This window comes from Schistocerca gregaria, chromosome 2 (assembly GCF_023897955.1).
Source record: "Schistocerca gregaria isolate iqSchGreg1 chromosome 2, iqSchGreg1.2, whole genome shotgun sequence".
Lineage (NCBI taxonomy): Eukaryota > Metazoa > Arthropoda > Insecta > Orthoptera > Acrididae > Schistocerca > Schistocerca gregaria.
Window position 1 is genome coordinate 341819476 of NC_064921.1, and position 23788 is coordinate 341843263.

A 23788-nucleotide genomic window follows, 5' to 3' on the forward strand; every position below is an offset into this window, starting at 1 on the left:
GGTGAACGCACATTGGAAGCGTGTATTCGTCATCGCCACACTGGCGTATCACCCGGCATGATGGTATGGGGTGCCATTGGTTACACGTCTCGCTCACCTCTTGTTCGCATTGATGACACTTTGAACAGTTGACGTTACATTTCAGAGGTGTTACGGCCCGTAGCTCTACCCTTCATTCAATCTACTCTGTAGGAATCAGCATGGGTTTCGAAAAAGACGATCGTGTGAAACCCAGCTCGCGCTATTCGTCCACGAGACTCAGAGGGCCTTAGACACGGGTTCACAGGTAGATGCCGTGTTTCTTGACTTCCGCAAGGCGTTTGACACAGTTCCCCATAGTCGTTTAATGAACAAAGTAAGAGCATACGGACTATCAGATCAATTGTGTGATTGGATTGAGGAGTTCCTAGATAACAGAACGCAGCACGTCATTCTCAATGGAGAGAAGTCTTCCGAAGTAAGAGTGATTTCAGGTGTGCCGCAGGGGAGTGTCATAGGACCGTTGCTATTCACAATATACATAAATGACCTGGTGGATGACATCGGAAGTTCACTGAGGCTTTTTGCAGATGATGCTGTGGTGTATCGAGAGGTTGCAACAATGGAAAATTGTACTGAAATGCAGGAGGATCTGCAGCGAATTGACGCATGGTGCACGGAATGGCAATTGAATCTCAATGTAGCGAAGTGTAATGTGATGCGAATACATAGAAAGATAGGTCCCTTATCATTTAGCTACAAAATAGCAGGTCAGCAACTGGAAGCAGTTAATTCCATAAATTATCTGGGAGTACGCATTAGGAGTGATTTAAAATGGAATGATCATATAAAGTTGATCGTCGGTAAAGCAGATGCCAGACTGAGATTCATTGGAAGAATCCTGAGGAAATGCAATCCGACAACAAAGGAAGTAGGTTACAGTACGCTTGTCCGCCCAATGCTTGAATACTGCTCAGCAGTGTGGGATCTGCACCAGGTAGGGTTGATAGAAGAGATAGAGAAGATCCAACGGAGAGCAGCGCGCTTCGTTACAGGATCATTTAGTAATTGCGAAAGCGTTACGGAGATGATAGATAAACTCCAGTGGAAGACTCTGCAGGAGAGACGCTCAGTAGCTCGGTACGGGCTTTTGTTGAAGTTTCGAGAACATACCTTCACCGAAGAGTCAAGCAGTATATTGCTCCCTCCTACGTATATCTCGCGAAGAGACCATGAGGATAAAATCAGAGAGATTAGAGCCCACACAGAAGCATACCGACAGTCCTTCTTTCCACGTACAATACGAGACTGGAATAGAAGGGAGAACCGATAGAGGTACTCAGGGTACCCTCCGCCACACACCGTCAGGTGGCTTGCGGAGTACGGATGTAGATGTAGATGTAGATCCCTGCGAAACCCTACATTTCAGCAGGATAATGCACGACCGCGTGTTGCAGGTCCTGTACGGGCCTTTCTGGATCCAGAAAATGTTCGACTGCTGCCCTGGCCAGCACATTCTCTATATCTCTCACCAATTGAAAACGTCTGGTCAATGGTGGCCGAGCAACTGGCTCGTCACAATACGCCAGTCACTACTCTTGATGAACTGTGGTATCGTGTTGAAGCTGCATGGGCAGCTATACCTGTACACGCCATCCAAGCTCTGTTGGACTCAATGACCAGGCGTATCAAGGCCGTTATTAAGGCCAGAGGTGGTTGTTCTGGGTACCGATTTCTCAGGATCTATTCACCCAAATTGCATGAAAATGTAATGGCATGTCAGTTCTAGTATAATATATTTGTCCCATGAATACCCGTTTATCATCTGCATTTCTTCTTGGTATATCAATTTTAATGGCCAGTAGTGTAGTTTTGTGGATGATCGCTTAAATGAGTAGTTCAGAGTACTATTGAATTGAGTGAAGCCTCGCAGAGCAGAGACGGGAGTGTCACTGACGAGCCATTAGTCCCGAGGGGCTACGGGTCCTTTTCGAACTGCACGTGCCACGACCGCCGCGGGAGACTAGAGGCCACGCAGGAAGCTGCTAGGCCCGGCGTATTGTGTGTCAGCAGACACCCGCCGGACTCTTTCGGATGACAATAGTACTTGCGTTCTAAGTGACGAGAGGCAACGAGTAATAAAAGACTGTTTTTAAAATGGCGCGTCCACCAACGACAGGTCCGAATCGTGAATTTTTCCCATAAGCTAACAGCAATAGGGTGTGCAGAGATTTAGAGAACTAAGCTCTGCGGGATCCGTGCATTCTGGGAAATTCTGGGCAAGGGACAGTTTAGAGATAAGATCTAAGAGATGGAATGAAAACAGGCCGTCCTGCAACTCTGTGTTTGGCACTATGGCACCATCAGCTATCGGGCTGGCCAACGTAATTGAGGTTGTTGGGTTTTTGCTAAGAAACTGTATGAGCAGCCACCACTGGTTAACATGAATAAATTCTGGAGTGTGAGAATGGAGCTCTCCTTTGTGTATGTTGGGGAAGCCTTATTGGCTGAAACAAGAAACAGCACAGACTATGGGAGTCAAATGCTGCTTGTTTCTGAGCTGCAGCGCTAAAAATCCCTATTGTTGATTAATCATATTAAAACTGAGCATGGGAGGTAGATTGCTGCCTTGCTAGAACGTATCTGATGGGTTGGCACTTAGAAGAACCACTGTCATCGGCGATAATTTTCATGCACATGGCTCACACTCACAAAGTGAAAGTACACATTCACTTCTTTCTTGGGGGTGCCAGTAGAATTCTTCCATCCGAGACTCGGCAGGGGGCACTTTGTGCAGGAGATGGACTTCGACTCTGGGCTCTGAAGGAGAGCAGTCTTCGATGCAGGACAGATGACTTAGAGTCTTGTAGCCTTCACAACAGTCAGGCACTGGTAACTCTTAAGTATAGCGAGAAACAGTAGCGTTCACAGGCCGAGCTGTAGTATGTATGTGAAGGCTTCCGATCCATGTTAGGACTTCCACATTTTTATTTCAATTACTCTTATTAGCAATTGCAGGCTCTACATACATCCACTCAACGCAGTAGGTGCGTGCATGATTCCTTCTGTTGTTCTTTTCTTTCTTCTAGATTAATAATCGGCAATCATTGTTTGGCTTCCGCAGACTTAGTTGCTTCCCTAAATGCGCTGGTTCAAACTTACTCATTCCGGATCCCTTATTTGGCCTTTGTCAGGGTGTTGACAATTTAATTCGATTGTAACCTGTATTGATACTTCATGAAAGTAAATCTTCTTTGTTGTTGTGTTTAACGTGGAGTCTATAAGGACTGGTAATAAATAGGGCTTTATAGTGACCATTGTTTCATTCACTGGTTTGATGAATTCTCTATCTTTATCATCTGTCTTCCAGTATCGACTTTTCAAGTACGAGTGTGATTTGGCAAGTCTGGTAAAAAAGCAAGAAAAAATGTTTGTTTTGCAAAGAACTCACCTTCCTTCTCGACATAGTCTCCTTCGAGGAATATACATTTGGTCCAGCGGTCCTCCAGTTTTTTTTTTATCCCATGGGAAAAATAGGTTCTGTCAAACTCTGCAAAATACTCGTCTCACATTCTCATTTGAAGAAAATTTCTTGTGGGCAAACCTAAGTTTCAAGTCAACACTGAGGTCGAGCACAGGCTGGAAATGTTTTAAGGATGGGGAAGTAAATCGGCCGTGCCCTTTCAAAAGAACCGTCCCACCTTTCGCTTGGAGTGGTTTAGGGAAATCACGGACACGTAAGTCTGGATGGCGGGATGCGAATTTAAAGGCGAGTCCAGTGTCCAAACCACCAAGTCACCTCCCTCAGTACATAGAGTTATGGCACATTTGTCTGTGACACTACACTGTCGTCATATTACTATAGTCGTCCATACAATTGCTACACAGGAGCAGGCCGAAATCAACGACCTTCCCCCCCCCCCCCCCCCTTTTTGCCCTTTCCAATGACACCTTGCATCACGATATCTGACAGAGCTAATTTGGGCGTTCATCTGTCAAGAATGGGCACTTTGAGAACAGCAAAATCATTTTAGCACTGATGGAAGGTAAGGCGTTGGAGACGAACGGGAACCAATCGGTGAGCGGTTTTTGGAAGTGAACAGGTCGCGTCCTTCTCATGGGAATCGCCCCAACGTTCGCCTTAAGTGATTTAGGGAAACGATAGAAAACATAAACCTGGATGACCAGACAGGGATCTCTCGAATGCGAGTCCATTGCTGTAACCACTATGCCGCCTTACTTCGTTCCATCGACAATGACGCGTGCTGTGACTACTCTCCTCTGGCAGGTCAACATTGTTGATGTACATGTACAGCGTTAACCAGAAAACCACCGAGAAACTTTCAGAGGTTGTTCAGGCAGCCCTCTGAATATTTGATATACCGTTCAAAATGGTTCAAATGGCTCTGAGCACTATGGGACTTAACTTCTGAGGTCATCAGTCCCCTAGAAGTTAGAATTACTTAAACCTAACTAACCTGAAGACAGCACACACATCCATGCCCGAGGCAGGATTCGAACCTGCGACCGAAGTGGTCGCGCGGTTCCAGACTCTAGAGCCTAGAACCGCTCGGCCACTGCGGCCGGCGTATAGGGTCGCCTGGTCTCCAGCGGCTCGTTACAGACTAGTAACGCAATTACGATTTATTTGGTTTGGTTTGTTTCACCAATCGTCCTTGTTTCTGTACAAATACCTTCACAACAGGGAAGAGGTCTGTAATAGGCTATAACCGAAATGTACACCATACATCACAGAGTAATGCAACAACCCTGAACTGTGACGTGGTTCCTATTGCTGCGGGAATAGCTCGGCATAGTGTTGTCGTGCCACTCTTCCATTATATTCAGTGAACACTCGCCAGAAAACCTATCCACACAGCTGTGTATCGTTGTTAATGTAAAACCAACACTGCCGAAAAAAAAAAAAAACCGAGCCCAAGACAGAGGAGTGCTTGAAGATGAAGAGTAAAATGGGTACTAGTGTTGCCAACAACAGCTACCGTGAGAGGATGGAAACAAGAAGAACAACGGATACCTTCGACGTCCGCACTGTTGTGCACTAATTTCAGTGCACTACAAATACAAAGCTAATGTGGGCAAGAAACCAAACGAATTACAATAATTCTGCAACAAGCTGCCAGAAACCGTGAGTCCCTCATACATTGTCTCTGAACAACCTCAGAAAGTTTGTCGGTGGAGTTCCGGTCCACCATGTATACTCCACAAGCCTCTGTACAGCGCACGGCGGAAGGTACAGCATAGCAGTATTACCTGCATTCTGTCCTGCCACAGTTGCGTACTGAACAAAGGAAAAATGAGTGCCCTAATCTCTCGTGTCTTCTCATCATGATCCATACCCATGATATACGGTGTCGGCAGCGCAATAGCCGTACAGGATTCTTCGACCGCAGGTTCTCTAAATTTACCCGACAGAGTTTCGCTTAATCTACGCTACCTTTCTTCCAAGAATTCAGATTGACGAATTTCTGTTACACTTTTGTATGGGCAACACCTACCTGTAACAATCGTAACGACGCGTTTCTTCAAATGGTGGAAACGGCTCTAAGCACTATGGGACTTAACATCTGAGGTCATCAGTTCTCTAGGCTTAGAACTACTTAAACCTAACAAACCTAAGGACATCACACATCCTTGCCCGAGGCAGGATTCGAACCTGCGGCCGTAGCAGTACCGCAGTTCTGGACTGGAGCGCCTAGAACCGCTCGGTCACAGAGGCCGGTAGCGTGCTTCTGAATTCGACTAATGTCTCTTGTCGTTCCCACTCCAAACATTGAAACAAAATTCTAGAGTCGGTCGCACTACAGTCCTGTATATGACCTTGTTTACAGATGCACTGCATTTTCTCACATATTCCCAGGGCCCTTCCAACAAATCTGTTTTTATTCGCCTTTTACATGATCACGTCATAGTTATGAAATGTTATTAATGTAAGAAGTGTCATGGCTGTCAAATTCTAATAATGTAAGGAGACGCGTGTTGTGTGTAGCATGCGGTCGGTGGAAAGCAGAGCAAGCATATCTGTCGACACACAGAAACGAAAGTGATGTGCCACAACCACGATCATCACTGGGGTGATGACACACCTGTATACAATAGCAAAAAACCGCAGCCAGGAGGTAGAGGCGAACACGGAAGTAATGGCGAGGCTGCCGTGTTTGAGAACATTTTCAACCGAGACTGTACGTCTCCAAAAAATCAGGAACACCTTCGGTAACATGTGGAAAAGGAATGCTCCTAGAGAAACGCACTCACGAGCAAAGCAGTCGCAGTCAGTATCTGTGTCACGGAGTGATTACCAGGAAGAAGCTGGTACAACAGCCGAGTCATCGAGAGCAGTCGCATAGAGTCACACTTTGACACTGGTGCAGTAAAAAAACTAGAGGAAGTCTGTATAAATTCGACGCAGAAGAACTGAGTTTCCGACAAGTATTTGGCAACAGTTATTTGGGGCTTTCAGTAAGTGATGCAACACATTTTTTTCTGAAAACATGTTAGTTTCATTCACGATTTCAGTACACCATATCATTCCTCCCTCTTTTGGCTACGAACTCTGTTTTTCAACATAACCTCCGTTCAACGCAAGGCCTGGATGTCCACACGGCACCTCTCGACTGGTCGACGCCGGAGCCAACGTCTTGCTGCAGCACCCACCTCCCAGTCATCCACGTACTGCTTCCCACGTCTTGCTGCAGCACCCACCTCCCAGTCATCCACGTACTGCTTCCCACGTTTGCGTCGATCGTTGTTCATTCGGCCAGACAGATGCAAGTGGCTGCACGTGCGGTGGGTCGGCACGTGGGAGATCGGACAGGTATGCGCCACTTGTTGCGCTGTTGACCGACGCATCGCCCAACGACTCACCGTGCTTTTGTTCACTGCCAGGTCTCCGTAGACATTCTGCAAGCGCCTACGAATATCTTCGATGCTCTGGTTTTCCACCAAAAGAAACTCAATGACAGCTCTCTGCACCTCTGTCACAGACGCCATTCCGAAGGCTATGTATAGCGCCACCGGATCTTCGTGAAACTACGGGGGCCGAAGCGGGAATATTCCACTCGATGTCCCACAACAAATTCCACATTTTTTGAACAGAAGTAGGCAGAGAAAAAAAGTGCGTCGCATTACTTCTTGACCGCCCCTCGTATCTCGAGTTTTCTGCCTGTTAATGAGGAACAATCTCTGTAGAGTTTCCAGAATGAGATTTTCACTCTGCAGCGGAGGGTGCGCTCATATGAAACTTCCTGGCAGATTAAAACTGTGTGCCGGACCGAGAATCGAACTCGGGACCTTTGCCTTTCGCGGGCAAGTGCTCTACCAACTGAGCTACCCAACCACGACTCACGCCCCGTCCTCACAGCTTTACTTCTGCCAGTACCTCGTCTCCTACCTTCTAAACTTTACAGAAGCTCTCCTGCGAACCTTGCAGAACTAGAACGAGATCGAGTCTCGGTCCGGCACACAGCTTTAATCTGCCAGGAAGTTTCTGTAGAGTTTGTCTCCAGTAGTAGTGACTAGTAATAGTTGATATTTTCTGTGTCTCAAAATATAGGAGCAAACTATCACTGTCTTCTATTGTGAATGATGGCGTGAGTCGCTCACAAATAATGGTATTTTTGTGTATCAGAACATACAGACCAACAAGCGGAGTCTTGCACTTGTCTCCTAATGTGAATAAGGTATCTAACTGCGTGAGTCGCAACGAATGGTAATTAGTATTTTCTGTATGTCAGAGTATACAGAGAAACAAGCACTATCTCACAATTGTCTCCTATTGCGGTTAGAGTATTTGTTTATTGTGGGAACGAGTTTCTAGTAGAGCGCTTGCCTCTGATAGCGAAAGGTAGAACTCAGGAACCAGAAGTTGCTGGAAAGGGCCAACATATAGGGTGGTAGAGTGTAATTGTTGATGTACGAAGATATGAAGCCACTGTAGGACACCTCTCTGAATAAGATTGAACTATTGGGATATAAATTGCTTTTAAGTTGTATCCTTAAGTGTTTGCAAACTTATTTACACCCTAAAAAGCCAGCTTCTCCTTTCCACTCCAAAATCACCTGTGCTAAGCATCACTCTACGCAAGGTAACTTAGTAGACCTCAGACACGTTGTCGACAACGTCCTGATTGCACCATACAGGCCACAGCTTTGCCCCAAGCTGGTGACAGGGCCTGTGCTGGGACGAGACAATCGTCCCACTTCAGATCACTCCTTAGTATTATCCTCCAGTACGTATACAGGGTGTTACAAAAAGGTACGGCCAAACTTTCAGGACGTGTCCGGAAACGCTTACTTTCCATGTTAGAGTTCATTTTATTACTTCTCTTCAAATCACATTAACCATGGAATGGAAACACACAGCAACAGAACGTACCAGCGTGACTTCAAACACTTTGTTACAGGAAATGTTCAAAATGTCCTCCGTTAGCGAGGATACATGCATCCATCCTCCGTCGCATGGAATCCCTGATGCGCTGATGCAGCCCTGGAGAATGGTGTATTGTATCACAGCCGTCCACAATAGGAGCAGAGTCTCTACATTTGGTACCGGGGTTGCGTAGACAAGAGCTTTAAAATGCCCCCATAAATGAAAGTCAAGAGGGTTGAGGTCAGGAGAGCGTGGAGGCCATGGAATTGGTCCGCCTCTACCATTCCATCAGTCACCGAATCTGTTGTTGAGAAGCGTACGAAAACTTCGGCTGAAATGTGCAGGAGCTCCATCGTGCATGAACCACATGTTGTGTCGTACTTGTAAAGGCACATGTTCTAGCAGCACAGGTAGAGTATCCCGTATGAAATCATGATAACGTGCTCCACTGAGCGTAGGTTGAAGAACATGGGGCCCAATCAAGACATCACCAACAATGCCTGCCCAAACGTTCACAAAAAATCTGTGTTGATGACGTGATTGCACAATTGCGGGCGGATTCTCGTCAGCCCACACATGTTGATTGTGAAAATTTACAATTTGATCACGTTGGAATGAAGCCTCATCCGTAAAGAGAAAATTTGCACTGAAATGAGGATTGACACATTGTTGGATGAACCATTCGCAGAAGTGTACCCTTGGAGGCCAATCAGCTGCTGATAGCGCCTGCATACGCTGTACATGGTACGGAAACAAATGGTTCTCCCGTAGCACTCTCCATACAGTGACGTGGTCAACCTTACCTTGTACAGCAGTAACTTCTCTGACGCTGACATTAGGGTTATCGTCAACTGCACGAAGAATTGCCTCGTCCATTGCAGGTGTCCTCCTCGTTGGAAGTCTTCCCCAGTCGCGAGTCATAGGCTGGAATGTTCTGAGCTCCCTAATACGCCGATCAATTGCTTCAAACGTGTTCCTGTCGGGACACCTTCGTTCTGCAAATCTGTCTCGATACAAATGTACCGCGCCACCGCTATTGCCCCGTGCTAATCCATACATCAAATGGGAATCTGACGACTCCGCATTTGTAAACATTGCACTGACTGCAAAACCACGTTCATGATATACACTAACTTGTTGATTCTACGTGCTGATGTGCTTGATGCTAGTACTGTAGAGCAATGAGTCACATGTCAACACAAGCACCGAAGTCAACATTACCTTCCTTCAACTGGGCCAACTCGCAGTGAATCGAGGAAGTACAGTACATACCGACGAAACTAAAATGAGCTCTAACATGGAAATTAAGCGTTTCCGGACACATGTCCACATAATATCTTTTCTTTATTTTTGTGTGAGGAATGTTTCCTGCAAGTTTGGCCGTACCTTTTTGTAACAGCCTGTATATGGTGTGATGTGCTCAACATGTCCACCACAAATCATGTAACAAGTTAGTATAGGTCCTTGTCTTTGCTATTGGTATTATATTACATTAATCCACATTTAAATAAAGCAGGCATTCATTACACCATGCAGACATTCTGTCAAGGTATTTCTGCAATATCTCACCAGGGTCGAACAACGCGACTTTCATGTAGACAACAGTTTATCATCTTGTAGTACTGATGATAGTATCTTATAAATCGTTTCTGAATGTTGAGAACAATGGAGGTCCTGTTACGCTTCCTTGGGGCACACCCGGTGTTACTTTCAACTGTGTGGAACATTCACCGTCCTGTGCTCTATCAATCAAATATTCCTTGTGTTTCAGCACTAAAATCGGAGGGCCAATGCGCTGCTGATTGTTAGGGGCATTCTCATCTGCTGCAGTAAAATGGCTCTACGACTGCGGCCTCCTCAGCTGATTCCCCATCACTTTTTTTATCAATCTAAAACATCAATGTCTGGTGTGTGTGTGTGTGTGTGTGTGTGTGTGTGTGTGTGTGTGTGTGTGTGTGTGTGTTACAACCGAAGGCTTGTGTTACGATCCGTTGTGAAAGAATGTATGTGAACAGCGAGTGAACGTCCGCGCCTGTATTATGGAATATGTATAGATGTGTAATTCTAGGTGCTGGTAATCGTGCCAAAAACACCCACAGTAAGTGCTTTGTAAAATAATCTTGCTTAGAGCCAGAGGAAAGATTATCACGCTTTAGAAATTCCGTCGTAAATATCTCGCGCCTTAGAACGGCTCTTGGTTGCTGACCGCAGTACGAATTAACGCTGCTTACGGCAGCCACATACATCCTTCTTGGACGAAAATGTAACTTCAACAACTGCTGTACGCACAATATTTATTTTGATATTTGGCCTAAGTAAAGTGTATGCGTCCACCTACATTTTTCGCAATTCTGGATCAGTCTTACGGGGGATCCACCGCAGGAATTCAACGTCTTATATGCAGAGGGTTCAGAAAGAAAGAACAGATTTCTATTGTTTATTACAGACATAGCATGCAAGACAGAAACACATTACGCATGCCACTAGATACAGGAAAGTTCAGTTTTATGTTCGCACAGACACTATACCATACACTCTACATGAACACCATGCGTTGCTCGAGAAACATCGAAACGGTAATCCATTTCGTTCCAAACACGAATCAACAGGGCCCCGTTTATTTAATCGACAGCTTCAGCAATTCGGTTTCTCAGCTCTTCAAGAGTAGCTGCCATAGGGGGGACAAAAACTATCTTTTATGTACATCCAAAGAAAAAATCGCCAAGTATGAGGCCAAAAGCAATGAACAAGATCTTGTTGCCCGCTCTTCCAGTCCAACGTTGTGGGATGCTGTTGTTGAGATAACGCCGCACCTCAAGGTGAAAGTGAGGAGGGCGCTGTCATGCGTAAAAATGAGACCATTGGAATCTTCGTGAAGTTGAGGAAACCACCAATTTTGCAACACTTCCAGGTACGACATTCCTGCAACAGTTTCCTCCGAAAAAAAAAAGAAAGGCCCATAAACTTTGTAAACAGAAACACCTTAAAACACATTCAGTTTCGGTGAGTCTCTTTCATGTTCGACGACAACGCCAGGATTTTGTGACACCCCAAATGCTTACGTCACGGCGATTTCTTTTACCCGATCGATGATACGTCGATTCGCCCGAAAAGATGCGTCGTTCGTAAAAGTGCCCTCTGCTATATGCTGGAGAACTGAAATGTAAAACTCGCACCTGCTGTTATGGCCGCCGGGATCCAATTCCTGCAGTAATTGTAACTTGTGAGGCACCACATGCAGGCATCGCTTCACAACACGCCTCACTATTGTGGCCTGCCCGTACTGACTTCCGAGGGCTTCGTGCTGAACGCATCTTGGACACCCCTCGACATTTTCATCTGACGTGGGTGGTCGACCACTGCTCTTCTCTTTGCAAATGCAACCAACTTCGAGGAATTTTTTACGCCAGTCACAAAACCTACTTTAGCAGAGGCGGTGTCTTTCTGAATCGACGGCGCAAAGCACGTTGCACAACAGTGGATTGACTTCACGAGCCGGTCGGAGTGGTCGTGCGGTTCTAGGCGCTTCAGTCTGGAGCCGAGCGACCGCTACGGTCGCAGGTTCGAATCCTGCCTCGGGCATGGATGTGTGTGATGTCCTTAGGTTGGTTAGGTTTAATTAGTTCTAAGTTCTAGGCGACTGATGACCTCAGAAGTTATGTCGCATAGTGCTTAGAGACTTTTTTTTTTTTAATTCACGAAAATTCCAACATACTAAGGTATTTCTCTTGTGGTGTAGTCACCATGTTGCTACAAATACACAACAGCGCAGCTGTATCAAAACTTTGAACTTTCCTCTATGTAGTGATATGTGCAATGTGTTGTAGTTTGTCTACAATAAACAACTGAAATCTGTTCTTTCTTTTTGAATTATCCGGTACTTAAATAATGCATTTTCTCGATTGAGTTGAAATTGCGTGCAGCCAGCCATTCTGTCGTTTCCAGGAAACGGTGGAAACCATTTTGTGCTAAATATTGAAGAGAGGGGGGACCCGTCACCTCTCATTTGAATTTTTCAAAAAGTTGCTGAGGTGACACGTCACCACGGTTTCTGGCATTATCGTGCAGCATCACCACGTCTGCGAACAGCATGCTCCTATGTTTATTCTGAATGGACCTGTTTATATTCTGTAATGCCCCACACAATACGCCTCGAAATCAACAAGCAAAAGCATATTTATGCGCAACAATTTACATTTATTTTTGAGGATGGTAAATTACGTGCTCTTGAACCAGGTGTCAATGCTCTGCATGTCTATCTATTTTTCATTAGAATTTGCTGGCGTTGCGATTTTCCTGTATGCAACAGCATCACCTGTGGTCAGGTCAATGGAGTTTCCGACGTTATACACCAGAAATCTGTATATACGTGAATAATAACGGCGATAGAACATTTCCTTGGGGTGCTCTAGAACTTACTTTCACACATGTTCATTTTATTCCGTTAAAAACGACGCGTTGAGTTCTGTCAGCTAGAAAGTCCTGAATCAAATCTCACAGATGATCCTATATTCTATAAGTTCATATTTTGCTTATATTTACTTTCCAGATGAGAGACGTGGGAAATTGTTCACCTTTTAGTGTAATGTGCCTCATTTTCAAAAATCTTTCAACAAGGCGATATATTATTTCGCAGTAACAATTACTGTCTCTGCCTCCTAGCGACTGGCATAAGAAATTTTAAAGTGTCTGAATCTTCAGAGTGACGACAACGATGAGTTTCAGTGCAACGTGTCGCATCGCATATGGTATCGTCTCAGTATGAACGGTGCCTTGTAAGCAGTCCGAAAAGATTATTTTATCATTCTAGAGGTGACCTGTATGGCGCTATCCCTCAACATTCACAATTTCAGGAGTCGTACTTGCGACTCTGCATTGCCACTGAAAAGCTAAACAGTGAAGATATAGTTTCAGTTTCCTTTTTTTTCAAATTGATACTATATTACACAAAACAATAATGAGAGGTTTCTCAAAAATACACAAAACAGTGAAAGGCTTCTCAAAAAAGGGTCACATTCTACTTATCCCAAAAGACACTAGCCGTTACTTTCCCTGGGGACTGCACAATTCTGCTTCTTTATCCTCCTTCGGTGATCTTGTGCGATGCCATTTCATTTACCCGTCTTTTCAGCCCATGATCAAAGATATGAACGCCGGTCTCATTTCACGTCACACTATTTGCTTGTGGCTCAACTCCCTCCAGCTCCAAGCAGTGTAGCACAATAAGTAGATGTTTAACCGTTTTCCTTGTCTAAGCCTGAATTAATATTTCACTAGACGTACGATATAGAGATTCATAGTGTTGTTTGGCGCTGAGGTCTCCATATTCCCGTCAGCACTACCCATGGATCCCTATAACCCGCCCTCCCCACCTCTACACCGCCTCCACTACTTATTTTTGTTTTGAAAAATTGTTTCACCATCAGTCTGTCTTAAGCTACAATCTAAAAGTCTGAATTTTGCTGTCTCTTCATGGATGATGATGATCTCCTCCTGCTATTGATTGGCAGCAGGGTTACAAAAACTTCATTTAATTTTTCAGCAACTTTTGGTTTGGGCGTTCACAATGTCAACGTGAGCTTCAGTGGAGGAATGGAATAAAAAATTTAAAAAAATACCGGCAGCATCGAAGTACTCGTTTCTCCCAAGGCTCATCTCTCAAATGAACAGCAAGAACACTAGACAGTTAAACAATGCTGTAATACGAATAGTATTATCTGGCATTCCGTTTTCGGGGATTTAAATACTAGAAACGTACTTAAAAAAAAAAGATATGATATTTTTTCGTTTCTTCCTATCGCTACCCAAATTTACCCTAGCACTTTCGCTCTCGTTGAATTCTCACATATATATGCAGTTATAGGCCGCATGGACTATTGCTGTTGATAAAAGTTCAACTGATTAGTTTGGTGCGTGTCTCTGTTCCCTCGTCGTATGATAGCTAAGCGCGCAAGGGACAGAGGTCCTAATGCCACGGCTCACGTACTTCAAACTAATGCTAAACATTTTCATATTGGCGATAAATTTACTAGAAAGCAAAACGGTAACTATCTTCGGAAGAAGACGGAAACAAAGGAAGATCAGATTACTTCTACGATCGGTTACTAAAATCAATATAGACCATTTTCAGGTAATTAATATAACGCAATCGACGACTACAATTAGCTGTGATAACAGTTGTAATTTTGGCTTATTTCGTTTACGCTATACATGGTTCTAATATTTTCTTTAAAAAAAATCACAAATTTTATTCATTATACTGTTCTACAAACCACGCCATACGTTATTGTACGCAGCATTGGTAACATGGACCCGAATACGAAAACTCACCACCGAGTTTTGTTTGTAAACACTGCGCTACTTACAATTAGTATCACGTGAGTGCCTTATACTGTGATTCTTGTAGGAGGGTGATTAACAGGACGATGAAGTGACCGTCGCTTACTACTACTTCTGAACGAAGATTCAGTCTGCTTAATTAGATAATTTATGACGCAAACTCTGTATTCCATTGTTGTTAAAACGCTGTTTGAAATCATGAAGGTAGTATTTCAAATATGAGGATCTCCGCGAAAGCGAGCTTGGAAGAGCGCAGTAGGGTGGGTCGGGCACAGTGTAAGATCAATAAAGTACGCATTATCAACAGGTTGTCAATATGCTCACATTACTCACAGCTGATCAGAAATATTTCCTCTACTTACTAAACTAAAAAAAAATAAATCTGGCAGAGTCTATAAGTGTAACGAAGCTACGGTGTAAATAAATTTACGACGAGTGTAGCATAATAATCAGCCTTTCTGGAAATGAAAAAGAGGATTTCGGCAACGAGTACTATATTATGGTTTGAGAATAAGATGACAGCAATAAATAATTATCGTTCCTTAAGACTTACCGTTGTCTATCGGTTTACCTAAACCCATCTGTTCCATGCTGGCCAAAAGCTCGCGACGCTCGACATTTTCTGTCCTTCCAAACAACACCATTTTAACGAACTGCTACCTCTTAAGCATCGAACAGCGTCTCGAGACACACAACACGCGAGAAACGTATCCTTTAAATCCACTGCTGTTGCTGCTCCCCCCTTCTCCTCCCGCCTGCTGCTGGACAGTAACCAATCAAACGGCGCATACCTTTTTCAAAATCCAATGAGACCTGTGGGTCGCATCCCGCTGAAATTGCAGTAGTCCTTACTTTTGCTTTTATAATATCTTTACAAATTGTGCAAACCTAGGCAAACAGATAGTTACGCACAGAAAGAAACATGCAATATATGTTGTTTTAAGTGGTTATACGGTAGTTCTGGCATATAGAACGCCAGATCTATTTACCTTAGGCACACGGTCAAAAAACGTAATAATCGTAAGAGGGATAGAAAGAATAAAATACATTAAATTTCTAAACTAGAGCTCGTTGCTACCGAGGAGCGAATAAACTCACCGATTCCAGTTCTGCTCTGAAATCCACGCACACTTGATTGACTTCTACCGCATTGCAGAACGATTGTATCAAGGAGTACACCATTATTGTCGTCTGGCATTTTATGACAGAATTTCATGACGCCGTTGTTCTCGTATTGATTATCACTTTATGCATTACATTTAAGTTATAGCCTATAGCTGTTTTTGCTCTTTTACAATGGCACATCAGAAACTTTTGCCATTGGACTTTACTATAAAATAACTGAACGTTTTTGATGGAATTATGTTACATTCTACCTTATGTTCCACTTTAAGATAAATAAAACTAGATTAACTCAAACTACATTTCGTTTTCAGTTTTTGTATGCAGCTAAACACTTATTTAATCGATCACAGAGAATCGAAAACATTTATTAAATGTGCAGCCATGTCAGAAAGCTTTGTATCCATTCATCTTCGGGTATTATACTACCTCCGCCGAGAGAAATATATCTACTGCGCGAATAAAATGCACAACCTATATCTTCTGCTATGACGCGTCGCGTTATCTGTCGTTTCTGAAGAGAACTAAATGTCGGCAGAGCCTTCTAAATCCAATCGTTCACCACACCATTTATATTCTGTAAATTTAGAAAATGATGAACATATTTGCATATTTGGTGAGGAACAGAAACATTGGCTTTTAAGATCAGCAGCGTAATCACCATGCGCTGTTGAACGTGACTGACCACATCATTACTGTCACCGTATTAAAAATATTCATTCTGGTATTTTCAAGTTATATGTCTAAATAAATGCAGTTTTTAATAGCAGGTCGTTACATTGTTCGTAAGCTATGATCCATTACAACTTACATTAGTTAGAAATAATTATCTCAAAAAGTTGCAAGGAATCACGATTCTGTTGAGTGGCTCGTTGAGTCGATAGAAAGATAGTCTATGGCAAACAACAAATCCAGAGATAAAAATACTCGACTTCAATGTTTGCCGGGAAGAGCGAGTAGAAGCACTTGTTTGAAAGTGGAATGTGTTCTATTATTTGATTGTGCTTGAAGCTGGACAAGCGCTGTAAAGTGTGTGTATATAAAAATATTTTTCTTCCAAATCTCAATGTTTGTTAAACCATTTCGGCGTTTAATGTTTTAAGAGTATCAAAGTGCCAAGGAACAAGTTGTTTTGCTGCCTGCAATGCTTGTTTCTAATTGAGTTTTCAGTTTTAAAATCGGACATTATTCGCAGTAATTGAAATTGTCGGTGTTCCTGATTCACAGATTCTATACACCAACAAGAAACTACTGGCCAAAGCTACTTGTGTCTATTAGAGGTGAACATTAATTCCTTGATATGTTATTGAAGTGAACTAATTGTAGATTGGAACACTTGTTGAATAAATATTTATTTTTGTTCAAGTAAAGAAGCCTTTGGTACAGAAGTCATCAGTGGGTACGACTAATAAGGCACATAGAAATCAAAAAAAGTATTAGAAACTGAAATTCTTAAATATAGCACATAGGTTGATACAGTCTGTAATTTGTGAAGTAATATTCATTACTGTAAATAAGTATACCCTATTTTGAACCCAAAGGGGGGGGGGGGGGTTATTCACACCTTTGTTATGTTACCACAATGCAAATTAGTTTAAAATTAATCACCTACAGCTCACTTAACGCGTTTAGGAAATCTGTTTTAGTGCTTTCATATCTGTAAAATATATGTAGTGTCATGTAGGACGGATCAAAGAATATAGTGGGTAAACATGATACCAAAACCTTGATAACTCAAAAACAAAACTGCCACGACCTTCACTAAGAGATTTGTATAGGCCTATTTAAATTCTCAAGGAAGCTTAATTTTTATGTGGTAAACTACTAATGTTTAAAAATCACAGAGAGCAATCTTATAATTTCATTTCATGATCTCTGCAGCAGCTAGGGGGGCTACCTGACAATGTCATCTGTTAGCACAAAGCAATGTTTTTGAGGCTGTAGGTATATTTTTTGTCATCTATGGTTTCCATTTTACTGGTTTCTTTAAAGTGTGCTTTTGGTTGACAAAGTAATTAACAATGTCTATGTGTAGTGCTATACTCCACCTCTATAATTACAGGTACTATAAGCAGCATGGCATAGAACACACAGGTACTGTAATATGACCATCTCATCTTGAGAGAAATCCTAACATATTGTAAACTGTATGTTTTTATAATGGGTACCAGTAGTTGTGTGTACAGGAGTTACAGTCGTCTTGCATCTCTGTTTAAGATTGTGTTGCGTTATTAACTAAACTAATTGGGATCATATTAGGAAGATGCTTTGGTTAGTTCACTTTTAGGGTAAGGTTAGTTGTATCTGGTCAAGGTGTGTTGAAAATAATAAAAAGATAGTGAATGCAGTCATTTGGTGTGGGTTCTCTTGTGGTTTCTCAACAGTTTAGGATATTTGTGTTTCAGAGAAAATGTCCATAAGATCTAAGATTCGGCAAAAGTGTAGTTACGGTTTCCCTGTGTCTTTCATTGCTCGCTGCAGCCAGTAACTGCATTGAATTGTTGGAAGTAAACATGGCAGATCAACCAATTTTTGTGTTGAGATTTCTTGGCTTCGTCAACTCAAAACCAAATTATCACAGTCCAACCTAACCTCAGGCTGGGGCTTCACTACAGGTCAGTCATTTACTATATCAAATTTTCTGTACACTCTCAATATGTAATACAAAAATGGTTAGCCACCTCCCACTATTCATCATGCAGTACACTGTAACTGCATTTTAGAAATTTCTTTTTTACTGTTAAAAAATTCGTAAATGGTGTTATATTCTGTTGAGTATAGTGTGGGAAACCCAAAGAAATTAGCAAGATGACATTAGCAAATGGGGCTTGTCAGAGAGAGAATATATTCTACTATTGAGGTGCTTTTTTGCTTCTGAATCAGGTGTTCCTGAGCTGATGGTAGGAAAAGTATTGGGAGATGATGGAGAAGAACTGCAATCAGTGCAACTGTCAATAGCATTTTAGAATTAACATGTAGTCTAATCATAACCCAATATGGGATAATCTTATTTTCCATAGATTACTATTCTCCATTGCTACAACCTGTGTGATTTTGGTATCTGTGACTGTCTAACTAATCTGACTAAAATTATTTAACACTGTGTGCTTTATAATAGAGTTCGTCGAATCTAACCTCTCAGTATCATACGCATACTGTCAAGTATTGTCGTTGTGCTGCGTCACTTGGAATTGAAACATGTAGCTTACATGTTAAATTTTATATGCACATTTCGTGTTGCATATAAACATAGAAAATAAGTTTTAATATATTTGTTAATACGATGTATCTGTTACCAGTTATTGGCAATTGATTCTCTGGAACACTATTATTCTTGGCCTTTCATATATTGTAAAGTAAGAGGCTGAGCTTCTCCATAAATATTCCCTGTAAAATACTTCATCTCAATGAAAGTCATCAATATGAGAAAATTCCACCCATCTGCTTTGACCAGTGATGTCACAAGTGTGACGGAAATGATAACTGTCAACATCTCCACTATGGTGCCTATGCATAAACACAACAACAAACATGAAAATACATTAAAAATCAACACACACATCTTTCTCCAAAAATATAACTAAACTAATGGGACCAGCACAGGAATTTGGGTGTTTTTAGGTGGGGATAAACTAAATATAAACATATACAAACACACACAACAATCCCAAACCACACAAAATGACAACACAGAATTACCAAATTCCACTACACTCACAATATCCTCAGGAATTGGTCACTTCCCTTCACCTACATAGTTCAACCACAATTGTCAGTACCACTAAAGAAAAACCGACAACTCCAAAAATTAAAATATCTCCACAACTATTGATACCACAAAACCAACAAAAATTGAAATCTGATACTTCGCTTGACATATAGAGGCCAAAAGCAGCTCACAATACCAAAACACACACTGCTATGACCAAAATTGAAATCCGACACTTCCCATGAACTGTATGGCTCAAATAAGACTGACGATACCAAAAAAATTGTAATTGAGTACTTCCAGTAAGATACAGAAATCAACCACAAGTGCCAATACCAGAATGTCAACCACCAACAAATGCAGTAAATAACACCGACCCAACAACATACAAAAACGCCACCAAACATCATAACACGCGAACAATACACCCAAAAAACGACTACTTACCACAGAAAAAAGTTTGCCTCTACACACCAGGTCATCCGCACACACACACACACACACACACACACACACACACACACACACACACACACACACACACACACACACACACACCAAATAAATGAAACTTGATCACACACTACAACTGAAAAACAACAGCAACAAATCAGATCCTTCGCAACATAATCATAGAACAACCACTGGCCCCCGCTCGAGCTGCAGCCCCCCCACCATCACAAAACGGAAACTCGCCACCCTTGGACTATTCATTTTATTAATAGCCCTAAAAAAAAAGGTGAAAAATGCATTAGTTCTCAGGGAAGCTTGTCCACCAGCAATACTCATCTAAATGAGATTGAAGGTTGGAAGAACGCCTCTTCCCCCTCCAAATAACTGACTTAAATGCCCCCCAAAACCTCTCTGTTGTATTAGTCCATCCCCCAGAATCAACGTCCCCCCCCCCCCCCCCCCACACCCAAAAACCAACTGGAGACTTACCCCTCCCGTATTTCCTCTTCCCAGACTGTGATTCGTCAACCTCAACCACCACCCCAGGCCCACTCAACTTATCCCTGTACTTATTCGGAACAAGCTTCCCTACAAAATGAAAACCATTCTAACATTGTCCTCTCACTCACGCCAGTATCACACGCATAAAAACTATGGGAGGATCTATAACAAAAATAATATGTCATCAAAACTCTCTCTCACGGCCGACCTAGACCTCTCGAATCAAGTACGACACCTTAGAGTGCCAATGGTTATCCCTTAAGGCACCATCACATGTAACAGTCCGTGGTCCGAGATGCCGGAACTATGGCCAACCTCATATTGTGCTTGCATACGCTGCATTTCACAATCTCTCCCACAAGCCCAAAAAGTTGCAGGAACTTAATGAGGGACAATATATCGTCCCCCCTTTGAGCCTGCAGACGTGCACTACTATACTTAGAAGTCATATTGTTACCTAACTAAAGAAGCCACAAATTAAATGAAATGACTTACTATACGACAAACAACACCGTAATAACATAAACACAACAGAAACTTAATTGTTAACTCACTGGAACCAATTTCTGTTCTTTTATAACAGTCACGACCAATAAGTGCACACTTCAAGCAGCGATACCCAAATGAACCCAATATATCAAATAACACAAACACACACACACACACACACACACACACACACACACACACACACACACACACACCAACCATCAGAGGACACCGCAAACTGCAACAAGACGACATCTACAAACACAACACACTCGTGAACTAAACTCCATGACGTCATACACACCACCACCATTTTGTCACGGGTCAAAGCCGTCGGGTGGGATCAGACCCCTCTGTTGACCTAAATGAGTGATGTAGGGAATTTGGATGAGTTTTAAAGCTCTTCATAAAAGAAGGAGAAAAGGATAGTTTACAAATTTCTGCTCTCTGACCCATCATAAATATTTGCTAGCCTTGTTCCTAGCTCTGTGTCCACTCATCACATAGCTCTACAGAGACATATTTCTGGGGATCTGTTCTGTATTCAGCATGGTAATGTAAAACAGAAGGGTGCACTTTCTAACAACCATGGCTATGATGTCTTTAATGTAGCTGTTCCTCACAGTTTGGTTAATCTGGTGTCTTTGTTAGAAAATCAAAATAAGTCTTTTTCCAAACATTTTATATTAATTATGATATGTGATGAGACAAAAGTGTATGTGTGAACAGCCTCATAAAACAGTGAAAAAAATAGAATTGGGAAATTTCACACAAGTCTTTCTTTATTCCTGATCAATATTTTTAAATGTTTAACTCTCTCAGCCAGGAGACACTTAACTAAAATCACTCCCCTCTACTGAATTTTTCTGTACAATACCCTTCCATCACCCTTAAAGAGCTCTGCAACTACCTTTTTGTGAGTTGACATGAATGACAGGCTCTACTGCCAACAACAGGTTTCTGTTATTTGTTTTGAGTATGGTGTCTTGGTTGCCTAGTTGGTTATTGTCAACCAAATCCAAAAACTGGGATTTCAGTCCTCAGTGACTGTAAGGAATTTGTCTTGTATGTAACTGGTTATAAGTCAATGGTAAAAATTTGTAAACTGTAATAGATCTAGGATACAGATAAGGTAATAAACATCTAAAACTTAAAGGTAACATGCCAGTATCAAGGAAACGATTTTGAAGCACTATTTGGGACTATGGTATGACTGAAGTGATTTTTCTGTGGATATTGTATGGAAAATGTATATGCTTGTACCAGAAACAAGAAAAAGTCAAATTATGTGTAAAGTGTGATGAATGCACAAGAAGAAAATTAAATTTCAACTCTCAGATCAGTTTTAATTGAGTATTTTGCTAAGTGGCACATGCTGTTTGCATGGGCACTGTTACGGTGTACTGTTGTTGATTCAGTATTTGGTGCAAAGATATCAAGTAGTCAGTGTAGATACTGGATTGTTCAGCGCCTTTAGTGGCATTTGTCCAGTGAACTAAAAATCCAGTTCTTCTTTTTTCATCACTTTGCTGCTTATAAAGAGTGCATCATCCTTTCTAATCTTTTGAAACAGAATTTTTGTAATTTAAAATGTATTGTTTATTACCTTGGTAATTCTGTATTTGCTGCCTTCTCACTGTTGCATTTTCGTCAAAGCCTCGATGTAATATTTCCAAAATCTGGACTGTCTCTCGTACCCTTTCACCGGGGGTGGCTGCGGCTTTGGCAAAAATGTAACATTGAGATGGCATCAAATACAGAATTATCAAGATAATGAATGATATGTAGTAAATTACAAGTTTCTTCTATAGTAGGCCCTTTCGGTGTCAGGTGGTAGGGGGTTGCGTGTGTCAATGATGCTGAGGACTGTGCCAGCGGTAGCAGAGCTACTGGTAGGTTCATTCAAGTCTGCTGACAGCCCTAAGCGGAGAACCCTTATAAAGTGTGTGTGCCAACTTACGAAGGGGATGGCTGTGTCTTTTGCAGGGAACTCTGCCAGCAATTGTTGGGTATGGGTAAGGAAAAACTGGGTTTCCTGAGCCAGGGACTGGATAGTGTCATCAGCATACCTCTTGTACCATAAACTGGTGTTTACATCAGGGTCCACTGTTAAGCACAGCAGTTTTTGGAAAATGAGGCCCCTGGGCTTCATTGCTTGGACCGTGAGGAAGGTAAACAACTACGTAAAAGAATACTCAACCTCAAGATGTGCTACAAGCTGATAGGTGAATGGCTGTTGAGATAAGTCTGTAGCGGGCAACTCTGCGGCACCTGCTGCCCCCTCCCTCTCACAGTTCTAGAAGGCTTGCTCAGGCATGTGGGCCTCTGTCTGGGTCGACATTTGTTTCAATAGTGGATTGTGGGAGCCTTAGGGAATGACCTCAGTTCACTTTTACTATTGCCAGGGACAAGTGTACTTGCCGGTATTACCTTTACCCATCTTACAGAGAGCTAGGTTGGCCTGTCCATTGTAGTAGTTTCAGAATTATAACAACAGGGCACTAGTCTGTCATAACACCTTCATTGACAAGGCATTGGATGGTACTGCCGTGTCCTTAAAAAGTGTTAATGCGGTTACTCTGTTGTGACTAAAGTGCCTAACACCCATAACTTCTGTAAAGGTGTGGCTACCTGCTCTGATGTAATGGAAATGAACCTTGATGAAACATGTGAAGAATAGAAAAATATGGATTTCAATGAAGAGCAGAAATTTAGGAGGAGAGTTAATGGCACACTGGAAAAATTGAAACATTTATTCTAGTGTTCAACACTTCGAAACTAACTGAACATATTCTTGCAAGCTGCATCCA

The 23788-nt window shown here is 42.3% G+C and overlaps 2 protein-coding genes and 1 non-coding gene across 8 annotated transcripts in view; 1 reads left to right on the forward strand and 2 right to left on the reverse strand.

Annotated features, from left to right (window-relative positions):
* The window catches only part of LOC126337013 (protein PALS2), a 359531-nt gene extending 343208 nt beyond the window's left edge, over positions 1 to 16323 (reverse strand). Inside the window, exon 1 of one of the 4 annotated variants that reach the window (XM_050001265.1) lies at positions 15803 to 16323. In XM_050001265.1, the coding sequence (XP_049857222.1) occupies positions 15803 to 15920 (118 nt within the window). In that variant the 5' untranslated portion in view covers positions 15921 to 16323. Of the gene's footprint in view, positions 1 to 15257; positions 15466 to 15802 lie in introns of those variants that run through there. The other 3 variants (XM_050001262.1, XM_050001266.1, XM_050001263.1) reach the window with 3 other exon arrangements.
* On the reverse strand, positions 7259 to 7333 carry Trnas-cga (transfer RNA serine (anticodon CGA)). The gene has a single exon. It is a non-coding gene; the product is annotated as a tRNA-Ser (tRNA).
* A 407-nt stretch (positions 16324 to 16730) lies between the features above and the next one.
* LOC126337015 (nuclear pore complex protein Nup93-like) overlaps positions 16731 to 23788 on the forward strand; it is a 187892-nt gene continuing 180834 nt past the window's right edge. Inside the window, exons 1-2 of one of the 3 annotated variants that reach the window (XM_050001270.1) lie at positions 16740 to 16857; positions 17054 to 17106. The gene's annotated coding sequence lies outside the window, so the exon portion shown is untranslated. Of the gene's footprint in view, positions 16858 to 17053; positions 17107 to 18236; positions 18442 to 23788 lie in introns of those variants that run through there. The other 2 variants (XM_050001272.1, XM_050001271.1) reach the window with 2 other exon arrangements.